The 24,825-nt window shown below is 39.1% G+C and overlaps 1 protein-coding gene across 1 annotated transcript in view; it reads right to left on the bottom strand.

The window, feature by feature from the left end:
* Nucleotides 1–24,825, bottom strand: part of syt6a (synaptotagmin VIa) — a 59,809-nt gene that overhangs the window by 22,404 nt on the left and 12,580 nt on the right. Inside the window, exon 2 of the mRNA XM_073822689.1 lies at nucleotides 16,218–16,355. Coding sequence (XP_073678790.1) covers nucleotides 16,218–16,355 — 138 coding nt within the window. The remainder of the gene's footprint in view (nucleotides 1–16,217; nucleotides 16,356–24,825) is intronic.

The raw sequence follows: 24,825 nt of genomic DNA on the forward strand, positions 1-24,825 counted from the left end.
CGTCGGTCGGCCCCATGCAGGAGCCAACCCTTCCTCCTCCATGGCTTCTCCCTCCGTCGGCTCCGCCTCATTTCGTGGTTCCAGTACCACTACATGGACCTGGCCCTCCATCCCTCCCCCTGTTCCGCCTCCGCTCCACCACCCTCAAGATTGTTAAGGTGGTTAGAGCGTCTGGAAGCCGCTCCTTGCGGAGGGGCTATGTAACGTATCTGGTCTTCCCTGTCATCATGAACTCTTGCACCACACTTCATGGACTACAATCCCCATAAGCCACTGCACCAATCACTGCACACATCTGTTCCTCATTTCCCACTGAACTGATTGCTGCATACACCTGTTTATCATTTACCCACATGTATTTAAGCCACTCTCACACACAGCCACCTGGCGAAGTCTATTTGTTCCCATGGTCATTATTCTAAGCGTGTTTCTCTGGATTGGATTGCCTGTGTATGACTCTGGACTGTGTACCCCGTTGTTGATTCCTGCTGCCTGCCATTGTTGGATTATTTGTGTATGACTCTGGACTGTGTACCCCGTTATTGATTCCTGCTGCCTGCCATTGTGACCAAGGCTTGAGTATTGAACTGTTTCCCGGATTACCTACGTTGTTCCTGTTTTCTGGCGTTTACTCCTGCCTGTTTACCATTCTAATAAAGCCTTGCAATTGGATCCGCACGTCTCTGACTCCTCCATGTGACACTAACATAAATGAACAATGAACAATATATCTATTACACTATTTATTAATCTTTGTTAATGTTACTTTATAAAAAAAATTTGTTAGTTCACAGTGCATTAACTAATGTTAACAAAAACAACTTATGATTTTAATAACACATTAGAAAATGCTGAAATTAACAACTAAGATTAATAAATGCTGTAGAAGTATTGTTCATTTTTAGTTCATGTTAAATAAAGTAGTTACCTAATGTTAACTAATTCCCCTTATTGTAAAGTGTTACCAATATTTTAATATATTAAATGTTTTAATATTTTATTTATAATAATATATAAAACTAATGAAAATCTGATCAACCATCTTAAATGTTATGAAAGGAGAGTATACATGACAAGTGTTTCCCAGGAGTTAAGTGAACAGGACAAGTGGTCAAGGTGCAGCCTTGGGGGTCCTTCTTGAGTTGGTCGCTTGCATAAATCACAGCACATGATGCTGGATGACATCCCAGGCTTTTTAGGGGCAGCTTTTCTCCTTGCCTCTTCACAGAGAAAAATATCGGCTCAGCGAGTAAATCTCCATGCCACATCCGGGCCGTTTTTAGATTGCTCTATTTCATAGCTCCTTCTCCACTGCAATCTCAAATCCCCTAATTCCCTGGATCTCAGAATGGCGGAGCGCCACAGCAAACAAAGCCTGGGTTCTCAAACTGAAGGACCGCTGGGAGCAATGCAGAATTCACACACCAAGACTTTGGGAGGTAAACAGCCTCTAGTAAAGCTTCAGGCACATATTCATAAATATATTGTAACACTGTCTGATGCGTCTGGACCATGTTCTTAGCAATGATACACAGTTGTTATTTCTAAGTCCCAGAGCTCGACAGACTGCAAGAAGATTTGGAGAAGAGATTTTTTTTTTCACGTAAGTGAAAGTGATCTGAGGAATATCCTGCTCATATGAGACTTTAAGCTAAACCCAAGGGTCTAAGAAGAGAGCCACGAGTCTATCATCAAAACATTCGAAAGCTCAGAACTCCACAGACGCAGTTTCTTAAGGATAATGATAACTAAGAGACAAAGAAAGTGGTATATATTCACAGAATCATATTCAAATACACCAGACAGACAGAGAGATGATTATTTTGGAATTTAGCCCTGAATAAAACATCTGGTGAAACATCAAGGAGATTTTTTCGTTCAAGCACTATAAATTATAGAGAAAGGGGGAAAAAAGAGAAAAAAATTAGGTATATAGTCTCTATATGCATACGTTTTTTTGTTTAAGATACAGTCAATAAGTGTTGGTGTGCAGGGCAAAATAAAAGTTATATTGAGTCACCTTGAATTTTTACCGACACCTAGTGCCATAAAAGCAATATCACATCAAAGAAAGTCTTCAGTAACCTATAGTCTCACATAGCCAGACCTTTAGACTGATGTCAGAAGGTCTGCACCAAGAGGCCATATGACTGACAGGTAAAGCAACCAATCACATTTGTGCCGCATTTAGGGGCATGGAAATGTCACCACAATAACAGGCCAATAAGTCTGTACTACGAAATTTACATATTTCACATACTTCTGAAATCCCAGCGTTTAGCTGATCCTGAGTGCTCATTGTAACAATTGTAAACATGATGGCTTTCTTCTTTTAAGAGAAGGTTTGGCATCAAGGTATCTTTGTTTCCAAGGTGGAACATTGAAGAACGCGACACAAATGCCTCCCGGAAATACTGTAGGATTCAACTATTCTGACGACTTTGAAATTCCTGAAGCGTTTTCAATTTTGTGTGCCATATGCATCAAACTTTCGGCAAACAGTCTGTGGGCGTGAGGCTGAGACTTTGGCTATGTGTTCACACTGCGATATTTAGTGCTCAATTCAGATTTTTGCTTAGATCTGTCTTTTTTTGTATATCTGTTCACATTTCAGATTTCCAGTGCGAACAGATTATGGTTCTGACCTGACCCATATGCGCAAAAGAACAATATAAACAGGGTTGCCCAATTGCTTCTCAAATCTAGTCCAAAACTAGCCCAATCGTGTTCTGGGGGGGTCAATATAACATAAGTGGGGTCGCTTCAACCCACAGAGTTGAAAACAACCCATGGCAACATTGAAAAAGTAGCCCAATTTCACGGGAAAACTGTGGAAGTAAAATAAACAGAAGTAAACACTGAGGACATACAGTAAAGCAAGCGATTATGCATTTATTTAACGTGCATTAAGAAGATCAGGGTAAATTTAACTTATTTTGTCTTTGGGGAAACATTTAAGTAGCTTCTGTAGCTTCTAAAGGGCAGTACTAAAAAAAATTATATTTAGGCAAAATAAGAAAAACGTACACATCTTCATTCTGTTCAAAAGTTTTCACCCCCTGTCTCTTAATGCATTGTGTTTCCTTCTGAAGCATCAGTGAGGGTTTGAACCTTCTGTAATAGTTGTATACGAGTGCCTCAGTTGACCTCAGAGTGAAAAGATGGATCTCAAAATCATACAGTCATTGTTGGAAAGGGTTCAAATACACAAAAATGCTGATAAACCAAAGAATTTATGGGATCTTAAGGATTTTTCCGAGGAACAGTGGGCAGTTTAACTGTTCAGGACAAACAAGAGACTCATGAACAACTATTACTTAAAAAAAAACACACACACACACACACACACACACAGCTGTGGATCATTCAGGTAACAACACAGTATCAAGTGTGCGTGTGTAAACTTTTGAACAAGGTCATTTTTTATAAATTCAACTATTATTTTCTCTTGTGGACTATATATAAACGTCTTTTATGTGAAATATCTTATTCAGGCCAGTACTAAATAAAAAATAACATGCATTTTGTATGATTCATCTTATTTTGGTAAAATAATTTTGCAGATTCTGCAAGGTGTATGTAAACTTTTGACTTCAACTGTATATAAGGTTGTCACTGTAATAGGAGTTTTGATACATCACTGTACTTGCACTGACTACCTTTCGCTTTTATCGCAGACGCATTCAAAAGCCAGACATTTTTAAATAGCCAGGTAGCATAAAAACACTCACATTATGGGAAAAGCACAACACACAATATAGCAGAATAAGTCCACCTTTTAAATAAAAGAGTCAGCAATGAAAAATGTTATTTAAATGTGAGCGTGTCAAGCATTTTCAAGAGTTCCCCATTCAAATAGATATTTGTTAGGATTTGGCCTTCAATGCCTAAAAACCTGCAAATATGGTTGCTGAGTGAACAGACTTTCCTTAAAAGGGACTTTCTGACTGTTTGACTTTGTATGTTGTCTCTGGTAAACTTCCAGATCACAAGGAAAGCACACAATTGTTTTCCCTGTACTGAATCCCTATTGTTAGCAGAGCTTGTCAATCAATCCATAAAAATTTGAGTGACAGTATTTGGATTGGGAAAAAATGTGGAAAAATATTTTCTAAAAAAATTAAATAAACAAATACTCACGGGTTCAGTGCAAAGATGTATGAAGTGAAGCATAATGTTAAGCGCTGCCGTAGCCAGTCCCATGACAACGCTAAGTAATCTGCTCACCTCCTACCTGAATGTCTCACAGGATGGTTCACATGGCTTAGCAACCGACTGCATGCACACACACACGCTATTAAATTCCTGCACTCACATCTTTTATTCGACACAGCTTGATTGTCTGAAGTGTTTATCGATCTGAATCTACCACACAGACCTCCGTGCAAAAGGTGTTACAAATCACATCTGCTGTGCACCCTTACATCCACATTGCCCTATTAGCAAAAACACGCCAGAACAGATCATTTCAACAGCAGCCAGGTGTTATATGACAAGACACATGATAAACCAGGGGTTATTTTGTACCTTAATAAAAGACACTACTATGTTTAGGTATTGTGTTGAATATTTAATATGGCATGTGCTTAGAAATCCCATAATATCTTATGATCTACCAAAATATGTCTTAATATCAAAAATCACACTATTTGACTATTTTTCACTATTTGAGTAAAAAATGGTCAAATTAAACATGTTGTAGATTTCTTTAGCTTGTAGTTAAAAAATGTTTAAATCTCCTACAGACACCAAACTTTTGAACAGTGCACGACATCTTACTGCAAGAAAAGGACCAAAATAGGAACCACCAAGCATCGATGACACTCTATGTGTCTCCTTTGTGTGTTTCTGTCTCCGTACCAAAGACAATACAGCTATATTAAAATGACATTTGACATGCTATATAACACTAGAGCACTCTATAAGACTAACACTTGCATATCATTACCTCAAAATATTGTGACAGGCTCAGTCTTTTTACTCCAGTAGCTATTGGGGTGAGGCTGCTGTATTTATTCAGGTTTTTGCATACATCTACATACATACACTATCATTTCAGAAGAGAAAATTAATTATGATGACTAATTTAAACTCTGGTTGATATGTAAAATAATAATCATCTTTATTTTTAGAGCTTCTATTATAATACACCCACTTGTGCTTTTATACCCGCAGAAAACACATTAATTGGAATAACAGACGGGGAACCAGGGGGAAGAAGGAATAAAACATCAATGAACATTTTTAATGTTCTGCATTGATATACCGTCCATATCCAGGAAAGCCTCATAAGAGAACTGTCGCGGTAATGACTTTAATCTGGTAACCACCAACGGTGTCAGTCATGTGTATTTCCTCTTCAGAGCGAAGGATTGCTTTGCGGAGTTTGTATACTAGAGTTTGGAGGTTTAATTTAAAATGTCATATTTTAATTAAACAAATTTATCTAACAGTTCTTTCTGGTCCTCGGGAGGAGTGTGATATTCTAGTGATAACAAAACGCCAACCGTTTCACTGCTTGTATCACTCCGCTTGTGGTATTTCTCACAACGAGTGTCATCGCAGACACCCAAATCAACTATAATTGTATAAATAATACTGTTTTTGTGTCACAGATTTTTACGAGTTTTTTTTAAATGAGAATACTTGTTTAGATTTCAAACATGCATTTTTTAATAAAGATAATGTCTATTAGAAAAACTGCTTTTACATTTTCAGAGATGTGAGCTCCAGAGCGTCAGTGGGTGTTCAGCGCTCATGAACCCACTAAGAGCAACCTTACCTCTGCCAGTTCTTCTGGAATTTGCTGCTGACTCTGTCTCTATAGTGGTTAAACATTGTTTTGGGTAACTGTAACATGCAGTCTTTAGTCTCATTATTCTATTATTTATTCCAGAGCAAGTACTTTTGGCTGAGGGCAAAATTTATCACATTGTTTTATGTAAATTTAATGCTGTATTTCAGAGCGCTGCCTTTGTACTTTTGACTGCCTAGCAACTTTTATGATGGTTGTTGTTGTTTATTAAATATTATTATTAAAAAATGTTTTTATATAAATAATAGTGGTATTTAATTATAGTATTTAGTATTGTAAAACTGTGTATGTGTGTTCATGATGATGATACATTGAATGAATGTTACATTGTTCTGCCATTAGATGGCGAAAAGAGACAATATTTTTATGAGTCAGCAGTAAAGACTCAAATTTTAAAAGAGACTGGAACAAGGCTGTTGTCACAGTAGGGGACTCGGGAGACAGACGTTCGGATCCAAATGCAGGCTTTAATTAGAAGGCATGGTACACAGACAGGGTCAATCACCGGCAAACAACAACAACGAGGATAATCCAAAGAGTAGTCAAAACACAGGCAGAAGGTCGGGGCTGGCAGCGAGAATCAAACACGGGAAGGAGTCCAGGAATCAAACACAAGGGAAAACAAACACGGAAAGAAACGCTCGGAATAATGACCATACGGAACAATAAGACTTCGCCCGGAAGTGTGTGTGTCAGTGGCTTAAATGCATGAGAGTCAATGTGAAACAGGTGTGTGCAGCAATCAGTGCAGTGGGAAACGAGGAGCAGGTGTGTGCAGTGATTGGTGCAGTGGCTTGTGGGGAATGAAGTCCAGAATGTGTTGTGCAAGAGTTCATGATGACAGGATAGACCACATACGTGACAGCTGTAAACAAGGAAGCTATTTTTACTTTCAACAACACCTTGTAAGATGTAGCCAACAAATGCACTGAGCTGTGCTGTCATTGGAAATCACCCTTAACAGATGAAAGGATAGTACAACAAAGATATCGCTTTGCTCAGCGGACATTCAAACTAATGGTTTATTGTGAATATGAGATTGAGCTGAAGAATGAATGCTGTATCAGATGCAGATAATCGCACTTGCTCAGTCCATCTCTCTTAATACTCGAATTAGTAACAGAGGCTTGGGCTCAGCTGTTAAACTGTAAAATTGAGATTTAAATCTGTGGCAGAAGGAAGAAGTTCACACAAAAGAGGGTTTTTAAAGACACTCCCGTTGTTGTTTCTTATGTATTTACACACTCGTGCTGTCAAACTGTTGTATATATGCAATATCACACTAATAGCTGTGCAATATAGCTGTATATCGGCACTCTGTGATTACTTTTTAAGTTCCATGGAAGACAGAAAACCAATATGGCACAAAAGTTCAATTTTGGTGGTGCAAATTAAAATCAGAGTCACTTTTCCTTATAAGAATGTGTTGCAATACTGATAGCAGACGTTTTATCTGCCTGTGCATTTCAGACAAACAAAACTAAGATGTGGGAGATGCCATATGGGCTCAACAAACAATTATTTTCCTTAACAAAAAAGTACAATCACACGTGTGCGACATTTGACAACTGACTGAGTTTGTTACTTATTTTTAGCGCAGCGGATTCAGGTGTGCCAATTAACCATGTGGGCTGGCAATAAAAGAGCTGCTGTCTGTCCCTGCTGCCCACTGCAGCATTTACAATCTCCTTAATAACTGACCCCATTACACATATCTTCCCATTACACATATCCTGGACTTTAATTGGTTCCATCAGGAGTGATATACACCTAATTTATAGATCTTTCATGGAGAGCAAAAACACATCCCAGAAATCATGGAAGCAGATGCCATCGGATGGACACCGGGAGCGTTATTCGAGCGCAGGGAGATTTATGTGACATGGAAAACGTGATAAAGTTTTGTAGGATTCGGCCCACGCATCTCCTGCCGGTTTATGGCTGCTTTCATCTGAACACGTATCACAATAAATCCACCAAGGTTTCATTTCTTAGCTGTAAAATTAGATTAGGCTCATTTAATGTTTCACTTCTCTTTACTACAGCTGGCATTAAAATGCAAAGCCCTGTCTGTCCATGGAAAAAGAAAGCCTATTATGTCTGATTTTCTCTTGACACGTTATTGCTAAAATGAGTCATGATTCTGCCAGCCCGATCCAGTTGCTGTTTTATAAAAATATGAGACATGGGCAGATGCTTACTTTTAACATTTGATTGAATCCAAGAGAAAAAGAAATTGAAAAGCCAAACTATTGTGATCTGCCATTAATATCATGTGTCATACAGACCTCTTCGCAGAAATAGACAATCTATATAAGCAAAAAATTCTGAAAAGAGAACTGTTAAGCTTGTAGGAATGAGGAAAGATATTGAGTATCATGTTGCTTTAAATCAATAAATATAAGAATATAATATAAAATAAAATAATTTGTAGTTACACACACACACACACACACACACGTTTGTTTTTGTGAATTGTGGGGACATTCCATAGACGTAATGGTTTTTATACTGTACAAACGATATTTGCTATCACCCTACACCTTCCCTACACCTAAACCTAGCCCTCACAGGAGACATATCTTTACATTCTCAAAAAAACGTATTCTGTATGATATATAAGCCTTTTGAAAAGTGGGGACATGGACAATGTCCTCATAAGTCACCCTCTCCTTGTAATACCTATGTCATACCCATGTTATTACACAAATTTGTGTCCTGATATGTCACAAAAACAAACACACACACACACACACACACACACACACACACACACACACACACACACACACACACACACACACACACACACACACACACACACATTGTATATGAATATAAAAGTGGAAGAAACTAGAGTGTCAGTAGAAGGTAATATCAGAGCTTTTCACATCCTTTCCTGTCAAAACTGTCTATGTGCATTATTCAAAACCAACTAACCTCAGGCTTGCACTGGATCTGGCTCATTTGAAGGTCAAGCAGACGGATGTTGCAGATATGAACCTTTGTAAATAATGTTAATGCTTTTTGTAAATTGCTGACTAATCAGTTCCCTTGGTGGCTTAGGGTCTTGGTTCCTTCTGGTCTTTGGCCTGTGACATGAAATAAACATCATGTCAGCACTAGAGAGAGCAATGCATCACTTCACTGATCCGTGACTTGACAGAGGCTTGACAGTGGGAGTCACAGGGCTGTTGGGCGAAACATCACACCGCATTAGGACTGACAAGAAGTGCGTGGGGAGTCTATTTTGCACATATTCAATGTAGAATAGAACAGGGAAAAAATCATGTTCAGATAATGCAACAAAACTGGATGCAGGTTTAAAATAAAACACAGTTCTCCCTAATTTCCGCCATTATTTGCTCATGTGGATGTTGTTCTTTTTTGTGTGAAACACAAGAGCATTGAAGAATCCTTCATGCTGTAGACCTGGTTTGGTTTGGACACTCAAAAATCAATGACATTGATGTTATTGATGTGCCACTGTATGTCATATGCAGATTTGGGATGTAAATAATAGTAAAAATGTTAAAGGAACACTCCACTTTTTTTTGGAAATAGGCTCATTCTCCAACTCCCCCCCGAGTTAATAAGTTGAGTTTTACCGTTTTGAAATCCATTCAGCCGTTCTTCTGTTCTGGCAATATCACTTTTAGCATAGCTTAGCATAGATCATTGAATCCTATTAGACCAATAGCATCACGTTCAAAAATGACCAATGAGTTTCGGTATTTGTCCTATTTACTTGGCTCTTCTGTAGTTATATTGTGTACTAAGACTGGCGGAAAATGTAAAGATTCGATTTTCTAGGCCGATAAGATTAGGAACTACACTCCCATTCCGGTGTAATAGTCAAGGAAGTTTGCTGCCGTAATATGGCCGAAGCAGGCGCAGTAATATCACACAGTGCCTGAAATTAGTTCCCAGCTAGGTAACTTCCAACGAGGAACGCTCCCTGTGCATGCAGTTACTCACGTTGTGCTGCGATGTGCTGCGTGACATTATTGCGCCTGCTTCGTCCATATTACGGCAGCAAACTTCCTTGACTATTACGCCGGAATGGGAGTGAAGTTCCTAATCTTATCGGCCTAGAAATTCGCATCTTTACATTTTCCGCCGGTCTTAGTACACGATATAACTGCAGAAGAGTCCAATTTTAAATAGGACAAATACCGAAACTCGTTGGTCATTTTTGAACGTGATGCTATTGGTCTAATAGGATTCAATAATCTATGCTAAGCTATGCTAAAAGTGATATCGCCAGAACAGGAGAACGGCTAAATGGATTTCAAAATGGTAAAAATCAACTTATTAACTCGGGGGGAGTTGGAGAATTAGCCTATTTTCAGAAAATAGTTCCTTTAACTATTTTCCAATAGTTTTCTAGTAACAATCTGGAACAATCCAGAATGCAGCATCGTCACTGTACTCTCTTGAACGCATGTCAAAGACTGATATGGAATAGAAATAACTGTCGTTATTTCTCTTTTCTTTGTGCACAAAAAGTATTTGTGTAGCTTCATAACATTAAGGCCATGTCCACACTAATACGTTTTTGTTTGAAAACCTGTATTTTTCTCTCCGTTTTGGCCTTTCGTCCACACTGAGATGGTTTTTGTCAAGGAAAACTTTTTGAAAACAACCTCCGAAGTGGATAAATTTGAGTGGACTGTGAAAACATAGGCTTTTGAAGATAATGGTGAGGTAATTGTGCTTGTTATGTGATATTCAATTTCACACTGTTGCCAAAGATATTTACTTTGTTTACTCTTCATATTAAAGTCCTAAAAAGATGACAGAAAATTTACTCATAATTGCTGTCCTGCAGCAAAACATGAGGGCAGCTGGTTTTAAGACCACACATGAGTGAGTGCGGTATGGATGCGTCAGTAAATGATGAGATTTTTCCGTAAATACAATGGTCCTGCCAGAAGTATTGCGTGAAAATGTATTATGTTTATTCCATCTGTATTATCTCAGTTATTTTTTGAGGTTTTACGCTTGACGTTTTAGTATGGAGGAGAATCTTTTGGAAAACGCTTGAAAATGCTAATGTGGACGCAGAGTGTTTTAAAACGAAAACGTTGTTTTTAAACGTATCGGGATTAATGTAGACGTAGCCTAGGGTTGAACCACTGATGCCACATGGACGATTTTAACAATGTCCTTACTACCTTTCTGGACCTTAAACATGTCAGTTGTGTTGCTGTCTATGCAGGGTCAGAAAGCTCTTGGATTTTATCAGAAATATCTTAATTTGTGTTCTCAAGATGAACAAAGGTCTTACAGGTTTTTGTAATTATTTTTTTTTAACTATCCTTTTAAGCATATTATGATTTTGCAACATTTTTTGGGTGGTAACTAGCTCTTTAAACACAAGCACAGTTTTCACCACATTCTGTGCACATTCTTTATTTAACTCAACCCATTAAAGATTAATTTACTGATTCTGATCAACTGTGAAGAAACTTGTTTACTGGCCACAAGATGTTCTCCACATGGGAGATAGTTTTACAGAACCTGCTCAAGCTGAAGTGTTCGGGTCTGACAAGTGTCTTTAGTGTTGCTTGAGGGAGAATTTCCCATTAAAATAACATGAGGAATTAATACTGCATGGGTAAATTATTGACAGAACACAGTACAAACTACTGTAGCACACAAAGGGATACACAGAGCTTTCTATCGCTCTCTGTGTGTGTGACTACCATAAAAATGAGATCCATTCAAGTTAAACAGCCAACAGCTGCCCTCCTACAGTATAATCTCACAAAAGCACAGTATCTGCATCACTTGTCACATTTTACTAGCCTGAATGATGGTATTTTCAATAATTTTCCACTCAAAAGTGTAGACTTTGTCTGATCCAGAGTGATCAGAGTAACACCCCTGGGGAAGAGCGCGATGTTTTACAGTCATAAGACAGACTGCTCCTTTAATGGTTCTCTGGGGATCACACATATTCTGTGCACATCTCACACCTCGCCACTCACATTTGCCACCTGCCAGTACAGACTTTACAAGTTACAAAATCCATAGTGTCTCACTTGGTTCACACATCCAGCTGTTACATGGGAATTCTTTAGAGTTTTGTCTGCCAGTGACATTTGTGAAGCCCTTAAGCATCCCGCAGGGCCAGAACCGTTGGGTAACCTCTCTCCTGACACCGTCTGCTCATAGGTAATGTTGTTAAGCCCTGTTTACAAGAAGTCAGATGCAGTGGCACTCAGCAACAAGAAACAAAACTATGTACATCAAGTACAATGAAGGATTTGTGACACTGTGTGCATGGTCAGTGAGTTTTTTCAGCATACAAACAATTAAAAATATCAACTTGGTATCTAAATGAAAAAAATACAATTAAACGCAGTATGCTAATTTGCTTCAAGGAGGTCTTTTCACCTTATTTTTTGCCCGAAAGAGTGGACACGGCCATTTGTAAATATAATGTGTCTGGCTTCCAGTCTTATCTGCTTCCAGCTGTTTTTAGCTGTACAAAAACAGCTGATTGATATTGCAAACTGGTGTGTCTTACCATATTATTTTAATGTATTATCTTAATTATAAACATGGTGGTTTGAAGTGCAAACAGTTTTACCGTTTACTGCACTTTTTTATGCTTCTCGTTATTTCCCTACGGCAGCTTATGAACCGAAGGCTCACTCATTACCAGAAAACAGCTTATTGCCACATTGAAAAATAAGGTGGATAACACCTGGAGTAGGATTACTATTAGAATTTCAATTCACCTCAGTGGTATTTGCATCTATGTCTGGAAACAATTGTTTTTGAGCCATAAATGTCATGTGACTAATCATTCTCGAGAGCTGCAGGAAAAATTATGTCATTACACCACTAATGGCGCAACAACAATCACAAACCCTTTTCTGATAACTACCCTGGGCTGTAATGTGCAAAACGACAGGCTAGAAAAAATACACTTCACGCTTTAAAGGGATAGTTTCTCCTCATGTCATTCCAAACCCATATAACTTTCTTTTTTCAGCAGAACACAAAAGATGATAGTTTGAACACTCTTACAAATCAAGGTTCTTTATTGGCATCAGTGGTCTATGAAGAACCTTGAACATCCATGGAACCTTTTAAACGCAGAAAAGGTTCTTTGTAGTACAGTAGGAACTGTTCACTGAAAGGTTCTTTGGGGAACCAAAAATGGTTCTTCAATGGCATCACTGCAAAAACACCCTTTTGGAACCTTTATTTTTAAGGCGTGAAGAATGGAAGAACTGTTCATTGTACGGACCCAAAAATTATACATATGTTATATATATTCTGTTATCACTAGAATACCGCATCGCTGGAAAAGGCTCTCAGACAATCAGATTCGAGGATCAGAAAGACCTGTTGTACCAATATTATAAAATATAACATTAAAATTTGCTTGTTTTTTTAAAGAAACATTGTCCAACAGTGTCACAAGCAGGTTAAGTTACAGCGGAAGTCCATGTCTCTCTTGCCTCCCCTGAGCTCATTGGGTTTTAACAGACCTCCTAAAGCGTGCTGTGAGTTTACTAGGGGGTAACTGGGAATGAATGGGGGAAAGTCACGTGAGAGGAGGCGATGTCTCCATCGCGATATGATTGGATATGACTGGTTAAGTTCAGCTGTAATTGGTTCATGCGATAAAATCCCGCCTCTTGTGTTCGTGCATGTTCTGCATTTGCAAATCTGTCTGCATGAACAATATAATGACGTTAATAGGAAAGACTAGTGTAAGTAAGTAAGTAAGTAAGTTAACAACTCACATATTTAACTATAACCACTTTGTTACATCAAAATAAGACTTAAAACTGATCTGTGGGAGTTTTTAGTGAGTAATCAGCTTGGTGAAATTTAAAGTAATTCTCTGTGTATGTGATAAATATTTACTAAGCTTTGATGACTGATGATCCAAAAAATTCTAAAATAGTTCAAAGTTAACTATTAAAAAATATAGGTGAACAAAATAAAATGTATAGTTTAAATTGTTACTGCCTTGAGGTATTATTTTGGAATAAATGTAAAATGCTTAAAAACACTAACTTGATTAGATTCATACTTGCTTTTAATAAATGAATATTGATTACATTGTTACTTATAAAATGTCATAATTTCTACTTGATCTCATGACGAAAATGTACCTGTGGGAACTTTTTTCGCAAGACGCGAAATACGTATCAATAAGTACACTGCAGTTGCCAACAGAAATTAATACTAGAAGGGGTAAAACAGCAAGCACTTGTAATCACTTTTGTACTCAGTGATGATTACAGCTTCGTGTTTTGCTTTCCAGACATAACAAGCTTGCTCGGTAGCTCAGCTTGGACTTACTGCAAAACCATTTCTAAAATAGAAATTTCGAGAGTCCCTGTCATGGCTAGTTAGGACAAACACTCCAATTAACATGGAAAAGATACCTTTTATCATATGTGTCGGTGTCGCGTTGCGTGTAGTTAGGACACTGTGTTATAGCTACTCAATGGACATTTCAAGTCAGAACTGCGGTGATACGTACAAAACAATCACATAAAATGTACCATATGTACATTCATCTGCTCTGGGGGGGAAAAAAAACACTCTTTTAGCGTGGACATTTCACATTGAATATGTCGCAAAACACACATGGCGGTACATATTTTGTGTCCTGCAAATCAGGTTGCATAATTTATATATTTCATATTCTGAAATCCTTCTTTTGTACCAAACTGTAAAAATAAAAGTTCAGAAAGACAAGGTTTGTAAATACTAATAGAATTTTCATTTTTGGGTGAGCACTACAAAATATACAGGTACTATCAAAACATCTACTGTTATAATGAAATATTAGCAATATAGGCTATATGTTGATTACAAAACAAAAAAAAGAGGGTACCAGCACGGACTAACATGGACATCCTTTCTTCTTTGTAAAAGGCTGGTTTATTTTTTGGGGCCGCATATGTTTTGTCTAAAAAAAATCCTTCAGACATCTTTGAATAAGCCTTAGGAGAAAAACTGAAAGTGAAGACAGGGATAGAAAGTGAAAAAGAAACAGAAAAAACCCTGCAGTCAAGCTAATCAACCTCTATCATGTCAGTGAAGTGTGTTAATCTGCTCATGATCTGCTCTGTGATCACTCAGCATCTGCACACACTGCAGATATAGGATGGTCTTCAAATTGACGGCATGAAACAAGTGGGTAAGTGACACCGCAGACATGCACAGCATTACAAAACAGCGAATAGAGCCGTGAGGCGCAGATCCGTGCTGTTCCACCATCAGCACCTAAAACACTTTCTTCTCCATGCATAATGCAACACTATTGATTTATGATAGTGCTGTATATTTGGGAGGTGAAAGAGCCAAAGTTTGCTCACTCTGACTGCACTGCTGCACTGACGGAGCAGGACTCTCTCTCTCTCTTTCTCTCTGTGGAATGAGGGTGTGCCAGTGCCGGCGCTGTGCTTCACAGATGGACTGACATATTTACGAAGGGGTTTCCAGCAGGGTGAGACACCGAGGCTTGCCCCCAGTTGATCAGGCTGAGTTATACCAAACCTGACATCTACCCCATGCACTGTTCCTGAACTCAATGCGCTGCTAGGATCCCTGTGCAGCAGGTAAGTTAGTATCGCTGATAGTGGGGGACTTGTGTACCCTGCAGCCATGATTGCTCACTTAACACACACTCACGCAAACAAACAAACACACAAAGTGATAAGGATCACAGCCGCTGTTATGCGTCGCTGAGCACAATTCACCTGCCAGACTATAAGATCACTATGTACTTTGCCGACATACTCATAAAAGACAGAAAACAACAACAAAAACACACAGAGGACACGGTGTGGACAGAAACCCCTTTGATTAAATATTTACAAAGGCTTTTGAAAGGGCAAGGGATAAAAAACATGAACCCACAGTGCCACTCAGTCAACGTCTGCTTTCAAAGTGTTCACGTTGAACTGGAGAGATAAAATAAAAGCCATAAAGAGCGCATGAGCGACTGCATCCCCCCTTTGATGTGATGGACACCGCTGCACGTGCACGCACACATAGTAAATGCGCACACTGATACACCTGCTGAAAAATCCATTTAAAGCTAGTCTTTAACTAGCTTAAACAGGTTGACCAGTCATCATGCTTCAGCTTGACCACCTTTGTTGTTTAAGAACTTAGAACCAGCTTAGACCAGGTAAAACCCACCTTTAATGTAGATTCAACAAGCATAATCTGCATTTTACAGCAGGAGCTACTTCAGACAGTTGTAAAATCAAAGCAGCATGTGTATGGCAAGCCTCTTTGTGTCTCTCTATCACAGCACACTCATGCAACCTGTTTCTCCCTTGATGCACAAACCCATTCACAAGCTGTTCAAACAAACCCAAACTAATCTAAAAACATCCAACATTTTGGTACTCACCACTACTTGTATCTTTCCTCTCACACTTTTCCTCTCTCTCTCCTCCCTGATCCCTGTGATGCTTACGCTCGGCAGCGCCCAGGCAGAATGAGCCTCCACCGCGTTTAAGAACCCCGTTTCTATGGCAGTCAGAGCAAGCCAGTCAGCAAGATACGGCGAAAGGCTGGGGGCAGATCCCTCACTGAGCTCTACGCACACTTACAAACACTCTACACTCCCATAATCCCAGTGGTGTTGCACCGCACAGTGCAATACACAACACGCAGGGCACAGACCTCTCTGTCACAGGGGCAGTTAAAACACCAGAGAAACAGCTGTGATCCAAGTAAAATAACAAAGCAGCGGTGCTGCATAAGTTTGGTGCATGCATCTTAATGAGGCAAGCTCATGAATATCAAACATATTTTGTGAATGCATGAGATCGATTGAGTTTAGGACGTGTCAATGGATGAAAAGGGATGATTATGCAGCTTGGGACCCATGACAGCTGGAAAGACGGATGGACGGAGAACATGTGTGAGACACGTCACCTTTTAATATTCTGATGGCTGTATTTCACCCCCGAGCCTCAGGCTGCTGCGTCCACGGTGGGTTTTGAACCACACTGCAGCACTATCTTCACCCGAGCCGGTGAGATAGCGGTTCCCCCTGCCTCGCTCCGTCTAGATTACCATCACCCTATCAGCTGCATACAGCTGAGCGCAGTGAATGAGCAGAGCAGTCAAACCCCTGGACCACTTTCCCTCCTGCTGCTATCTTCTGCGCCAGGGACGCACCTCGTGTTTCTCAAACTGGAACCATTACGGCAACCCTAAAGAACGAGAGCTATTTTGATTCACATAATTTATGCAACACTACACAAGAGCCCCTGAGTGATTTCAGCAGCGTTGTGGTGTAAAATTGGCTTTTCTTTTAGTTTTTAGTTTTTTTGCATTTACCAAATTGATTTTCTTAATTTGTAGCCCAATTTAGAGAGAAAAAAGCTTATCTGCTTATCCTAAAACAAATGTTATTGTGAAACCAGAGCATGTCCTCGGTTTTATCTAAAAGGGGAGTTCAGCCAAACATGGAAACGACTCTCATTATTTTCACATGTTTGTGTCATTCAGAACCCACTTGATTTCCTTTCTTTTAGGAAAAGAGATTTTGAATGTCTAAAGGGCCACCTTTAGGGAGCATTTGGAACTTAAAAGCTTTGTTGAATGGAAAATAGTGTCTACATGTGTTCCACTAAAGAAAGAAAATCAAATGCATTTGGAATGACATGAACTTGATTAAAGCCTGGAATACACTACATGATTTTTAGGGATGGCAATCTTTTGGTACCTCACAATTCGATTCAAATTTATTCTTCGATTAAAAATGTGTTCACGATTTTTTGATTTTCAATCATGATTCACAATTTTTCATCAACTTTTTTATTGCACACTGGACATCAAACGCACCAGTATTTTAATACAAAACACACCTGTCTATTGTATGGATAGTCCTGACTCAAGAAATCAGTGTTTCCTATTAACTATTAACATTCTTATAAATAAAAAATAGATTACACTTCTCATTAGGCATGTGTCTGAATCATACCATGTTCAAAAAGAAAATTACATGTACTACACTCTTAAAAAAAAGAGTGCAGAAAATGCAGAAAAGGTTCCTTATAGTCGAAAAAGATTCTTTAGATTTTTAAAAAGCTTTTCAAAATGGTTCTTTTAAGAACTTTTCACTGAAGCCTTCTTTGGGGAACCAAAAATGGTTCTTCTATGGCATTACTATGGCATTAAAACAACCTTTATTTTTAAGAGTGTATGAATATGAAATAGTGACTGATCCACGGCATGTTAAAAGTTCCACTGAAGTGCTTTGAGACACGCAAAGTGATAAACTCCGCCCCCTTTTTAAATAGCCAACAGCATTCTGTTTATATCACAGCTTGGGCCAGAGCTTGGTAAAGCCGCATTTGATAGCGTATACGACAGTCACAATCTCATCCACATCGCTATAAAATACAGAATTCTGTATAGAATTCAAATGGGTTGGATACATTTTGTGGGTCTGCGCCGATTCACACATATAATCCACTCTGTGTAAAACAGCAATGAATCAGCAAAAAACAGCAATCGTTCCCTATTCACTATATAGTGCACTACATGCCATTCACCACACAGAAAATACTAATTCTGTGAACAAGTGGAGGATTTTAGCTGTAGCTTTGACGTCTATTTATAGTGTGGGGCCGGGACATTTCGGATTCTAGAGAGCATTTGATTGGACAGTAGATGAAGTGCATCAAAACCGTCCATATTGATCCATATTGGCAGAAGTTAGAGTCCGTACATTTTAAATGCTTATATTTTGTAAGTGTGAATTTTGTCATTTTTTTGGTGCACACTAGCTTATAGATAACCTTAAGGCTAACATATTCATACTAAAGCCAAAAAACACAAACCAAAAACAATTTTGTTAACAAGATGTTAATCTGCACAAAATCCATTATTTATAATCAAGTCGTCGTCTGATAAAATCAAATACACATAAGATAAATACAATGGCTGTGCTGTGATTTTGGGCTACATGTACTTGTAAAATGACCACTCAGGTCAGAAACAACAGAATATCTATTTTAACTGAAAGCACTCCTCGTTTCAGCTGTTCACTGAACAGATCAGACGCAGAGAGAGGTGTGTGCGTGCAGGGAAAGCAAGATATCGCCCTCACGCAGCAGTACCAGTGAGCCACAGAAGGTAAATAAAATTTGCCCAAGTTGCTAGGCACTTTTTCATAAAAAGTTACTTAAAGGGGTCTGAAAAGTTGCTAAGTTGGCAACACTGGTCTGGAGAAGCTGACGCTAGTTGCCGAAAGTCAGAGTCAGTCTGCAGATTTGAATTGATTCCATCCAGTCAGAGGATATCAAACATGTTTGATATATTTAGCTGATTTTAGAAAGCGTTGTAAAATAGCAACTGTCTCCTTTTGTGTTACACTTTAGAAAGGAACCCAAATCTGTTTGGGATGATAAAAGTATGCAAGAGTATTCACACCCCTTCATTTTTTTCACATTTTGTTTTGTTGCAACATTACACTGTGTGCATAATTATTAGGCACGTTGATATTGTGGTCATATTTTTTTTTTTCCAGCACATTTGACCAATTCCAAACCACATCAATCTTAATAACTACTATTCATTTTGTATTTAATTATTTATAAGTGATATATAATTGTCCATGAAGGCTGGAAGTGAAAAACTCCTTATATTCAGGTGTGCAGAATTATTAGGCACATTTTCTTTTACAAATAAAATGAGCCAAAAAAGAGATTTCCCTCAGACTGAAAAGTCAAAAACTATTAAATGCCCATGAGAAGGATGCAATACTAATGCAATACTGGAATTTGCAAATTTAAAGCATGACCACCGGACAGAAAAACGTTTGTTGCATCTGCATTGTCAGAAAAAACAGGTGGAGGAGAAAAGATGCATGTTAATTGCAAAAAAAGTAAGAATTAATGTTAAGAATTAGATATGAAACCATCAGGAACCATTTAGTCTCCAGCGCCACTGTTTTCCAGAACTGCAACATACCTTGAGTCTCCAGAAGTGCAATGTGTCAGGTTCTCAGAGACTTTGCTTGGGCAAAAAATCCTAAAAAATGACCCTCTGAATAACACTCTGAAGTGTTGTGAAATACATGGAGACTGTTTTTTATAGGCTTTATAGACAGATCAGTTGAGAGTGACTCTTGAAGGACCAGCATCACATCCTCTTGTAGCACTCTTTCGAGTTTATCCTTCAGAATCTGGCAGTAAGTTTTGAGTTCAAAAATTTTCAGATTTTTGAACTCGCGAATGGCGATACGCTCAATGCGCGCCGCATCATTCGCACCGCCACATTCGCGCGTTTCGCGCCGCAGGATGGCTATTCGCGTCTTTGCATTGACGTAACATGTAAATCACTCGCGTTGCTGTCTGTGGTTACTCGGAGCTGTACGATACATCTTTGTACTTTTATAGAAACAGGAATAAAAAGGATCTTGCTAGGAAGAAAGTGAGTGAAGAGGTCGGACAATCTGGTAAATTTAAAAAAAAATGCTCTTTACTCAATTTGATCTACATATATATACATATTGAGACTACAAGCAAGCTAAAGCTGGCAAATTGAGCTCATTCACCTATTTTACAACTACTTTCCCGCTGACAAGTGGCAGAAGCCCCTCCCATGATGCAAATTTGCGTCTGTTGTGAAGTAAATTTCACGCGCGAATGACGTGAATAAACTTAAATGTTCAAGCGTCCAACTTTATCCGCGCAGGTCGCATCCGGTGTGAACGCACCTTTAGACGTCATGCCTACGGACTGTTGGCTGCACGTCTGATACATACAGCACACAAAAGTGGAAACACTTCAGGAGTTTCAAAGTACTCATCAGATTGGTTGAATTATACAGGATTTCTGGGAGACATGTGTCCCGTTCTTTAATGTTCTGCCTGAAAAACAAAGATGCCGTGATGCTAAACCCCCTCATGAAAGAAGAAAGCCATCATGTTTACAACTTTGACGATGAGCGCTTATCAGGATCAACTTAATGCTGGACTTTTAAGGATATGTAAAATATTTTAAGTTTGCGGCATGCCAGTCTGTTATTGTGGGGACATTTCCACGCACCTAAACATGACAGTCAACAGACACTGTCAGTCATATGGCCTGTTGGGCAGGCCTTGGACATTCAAAGCAGCCAAGGTTCCCAGAAATTATGCCGTCAGTCTGAAGGTCTGGCTACGCGAGACTAGGAAAAAGGTGTCTAAAGCCCTGTTCACACCACAAGCAACTTGCAGCGGCAAAGCAATGCGATCTCATTCATTTCAATGGAGAGCTGGCAAATTCTGGTGACAAGAGCCATTGGCGACGCAACATAGTTTAGAATCCTTCAACTTTATGCCAATGATAAGCGACTTTTTGGAGCGACAGCCAATAGGAAAGAAGACAGTTGAGCTCAGGTGATCTCTCTCCTCTCAAGCCATAGATTCATTTTTGTTTGTATGAATGGATTTAATTTATATTATATTTAGTCTTTTGCCTCCAAAATGTTTGTATTTAGCCGCAGGAAACCTGATTTGCTGTCAAGGCAACCAGTAGTGAGAACGTACACTAGAAACCTCATCGCCAGCCTCTGGCCACATACAGCGACAAAAGTAACTGCTAGTGCGAACACAGCTTTACTCTAACGGTGTTTCCACTACAGCGTCAAATCAGTGCTCAGTGCCGCTGGTAACGCTACAACGCCACTGTTTTGGGGTGTGTCAAATTTAGGGCAGAGCACACCTATGGAAAAACAATATTTACACCCTGTTTGCGTTTCATTGTCTTCTTTCAACGGCGGGTCGCAAACGAAACACTAGCAAAATGAAAGCATGCAAAGTGCATTTACTTTTGCATGACTTCAATAATATGTGATTTCAGCTCAGTAATCCACCAGTTCCGCAAACACTTGGAAACATATGTCAAAATCTTGCCTTGCCTACTTTTCATAGCAATTGGTTGTCGCCCGGAGTTTTGCGCTCAAGATTTGCATAAAGTTGAGGAATGCCCAAGCTTTTTGACACTCTCAGCCACTCTCAATGCTTTCTCTGTGCCGCTTTCAATCCCACAATGCACCACGTGAGCATTTAAGCTGAACTTCCATATGAATTAATTGAAAACGCTCGCTCTGCTTGCTGCGTGCCAGTGGAAATGCACCATAAGACCTAGTCCCCATGCTGGTATTTTCATAAACTCAGTTTTTCCTCCTTAGTTAAAAAAATCTCATCCACATAAAAACGTAAAAACACGAATGAAGCACCGTCAAAAACTTTCCAACCCAACAGGTGGCAATATAACTCTTACCTGTAAAGCCATGAAAAAGCTGCAGTTTTAAAAATACCTGTGTTTGTGTGGACAGGGCCTAACACTGGGGTTTTCTCTGGCCCTTGAGGTAAAGTTTACATACAGCCCTAATCAATCACACCCGGACAAGCTATTCAAGGTCTTCAGGATCACAATAAAGTTACAGGCAGGTGAGTTTGATCAAGGTTGGAGCTCAACTCTGCAGGAAAGTGGACCTCGAAAGCTAGAGTTGAGAGTCCCTCATCTAAAATATTGCTATTGTGAAATCACGGCACGTCCTCAGTTGTCTGTAAAAGGATAGTTCAGCCAAACAGAAAAATAACTGTCATTATTTTCTCACCCCTGTGTCACTCAAAACCCACCTGATTTACTGCTGTGGAACATAGAAACATTTTTGAATGTCTAATGGACTACTTTTATGGGGCCTTATTGAAACTTGAAAGCCTCATTGCATGAAAAGCATTTTGTACCACCACTACATTTCACAACCTGGTCTCATGATGAAAATGTACCTGCGGGACCCCCATAATTATGTACCTTACTGCACGTTTCACGACGGTTTCAAAGTGAAATGTCCAAAGAGTCCCACTAAAACGCACGTTCAATACATGACCCTGGCACGTTTTTATTACGTTGGCACAGGCAAGTATTGCAGCATTTTTATTATGCTGCTTGAGATACGTATTGCAGCTGTTCAGAATTCAAATATCCGAGGTGTGTCGCTAAAGGTTAATACTTTGTCTTGTTGGAAATATGCTCTACACCTAACCCAACCCCAATAGTTTTAACAAATGCAAAAGTGATATAAAAACACATTTGTTGCTATTTTAACTTTTTTATGTGAATTTGAGCTGTTTTGTTGAACCATAGATTTACAGGGTTCATTCTGGAGCTATTACTCACCCAAGTGCAACGCCGTATTGAATGAGCTACCGGACAACTCATGCATATGAAGCTGTATACTGTATGTGACGACAACATTCAAAAGTATCAGTTCTCAAATCAAGCAGGATGTTAAAATGGTTTTGAAGCCATAACATAACATTCTACAAGTAATTGTGTGAAAATTAGGCTTTATTAATCAGAACTTTGTAGCTGTAAATCACACTCTGTGTGAAAAGGAATAAAAGTTTTACTGCCTCTACTGTTCATTTTTTATCTGGAAACTGCAGTGATTTGTACATATAGATATGTTTTTGCAGAAATATAGAGGCACGTACATATTTCCAATGAGCCTATGTTTAGAAAGTTACAGGCAGGTAAGTATGATCAAGGCTGAAGCTAAACTCTGCAGGAAAATGGACCTCGTAGGCCAGAGTTTAGAGTCCCTCGTCTAAAATATTGTTATTGTGAAATCAGGGCATGTCCTCAGTTGTCTCTAAAAGGATAGTTCAGCCATAAAAATAACTGTCATTATTTTTTCACCCCTGTGTCACTCAAAACCCACTTGACTTACTTCTGTGGAACATAGAAAAGATTTGGAATGTCTAATGGGCCACTTTTATGAAACTTGAAAGCTTTATTGCATGGAAAACATTTCATATTGTGACACTGTGGCAAATTTTCACTGCAAAAGTCAAGCTTTTTGCACTAATCAGCCTCATTTATTTATATATGCCAGATGCCTGGAAGTTTATATTTTCAAGACAAATGAGAAGGTTTTCTGAGTGTCAATAAAAAACACATCAGAATTTTTCATTTCTGACACAATAAAGTTCCTGCATGAGAGGTTCTGCTTTTAAAGCACCTCCAGGGGAAATACGGCGCCTGCATCCGCAATGTGAGGAAGTTGCGTTCTGAACGTTCACAAGCCATCGCTTCAGGGTCAGGCATCACCGGACATGCCATTCTTCTTACTAATGAGCCATATATCTACACCTCAGGTCATCTTTGGCAGCAAGCATGACACAGATCTGACAGCACCGATCTGGAAGCCCGCTGGGAGACTCTGGGCGAGAGGTTCAAAGCAAAAGAGGCTCGGGATTGAAGCTTCATGCTTTAGAGACTCAAAATGTGGAAAAGTAAAATCAAAATCCTCCTGGTTATTTTCAGATGTTTTGGGAGTGCTTTAAGGCCGGTCGAAATCCGCCAATCCTTTAACAAAGCACATCCGGACTGACACTCGCACTTAAAAGGAGGAGAAAAGGTTAAGGATGGACTTGTGAAAATGATCTGAAAAGGGCACTGTGGGAAAAAGAGTGGGGAAAAGGTGATTCACATAGGACAATCTACAGTACATGAGCTGATCAAAGCTATTATGTCCCTGGGAATTTGCGTCATTGGGTTTCAGACATGTTTGTCTGCAAGCACATTCATGATCAAATGACTTTCATTGGCAGTTCAATTAATTTCACAGCAAATAAACAACCAAATTAAAGCTTTAATGTGAAAGCACAATCATTTCAGAGAGCTCCATTCTCCTGTTTTCCCTGATCAAACAAAGCCAGGCAGTCTGGTTGTTACAAAGAAAGCGAGGACGAGTGCATTTTAGAGAGGAAAAGAGAGGCACTGAAATGCAACTGACTGAAAAATGACACAGTGGACAATGCATAATCCACTGAATCTTAGCTATTGAATGAAATCCCCAAATCCTGCTGATTCCAAATGGCACCGTGACTGAAGTGATGCAAGTCTTTGACAGTAATCTTGCTTTTTCTTTTCACAGTTTCTCTATATTTGGCAACTTAAGACATCACAGTCATGATATTGACTCTGTGTTTCTGCCACTGCAGC

Source organism: Garra rufa, chromosome 18 (assembly GCF_049309525.1).
Source record: "Garra rufa chromosome 18, GarRuf1.0, whole genome shotgun sequence".
NCBI classification, from domain to species: domain Eukaryota; kingdom Metazoa; phylum Chordata; class Actinopteri; order Cypriniformes; family Cyprinidae; genus Garra; species Garra rufa.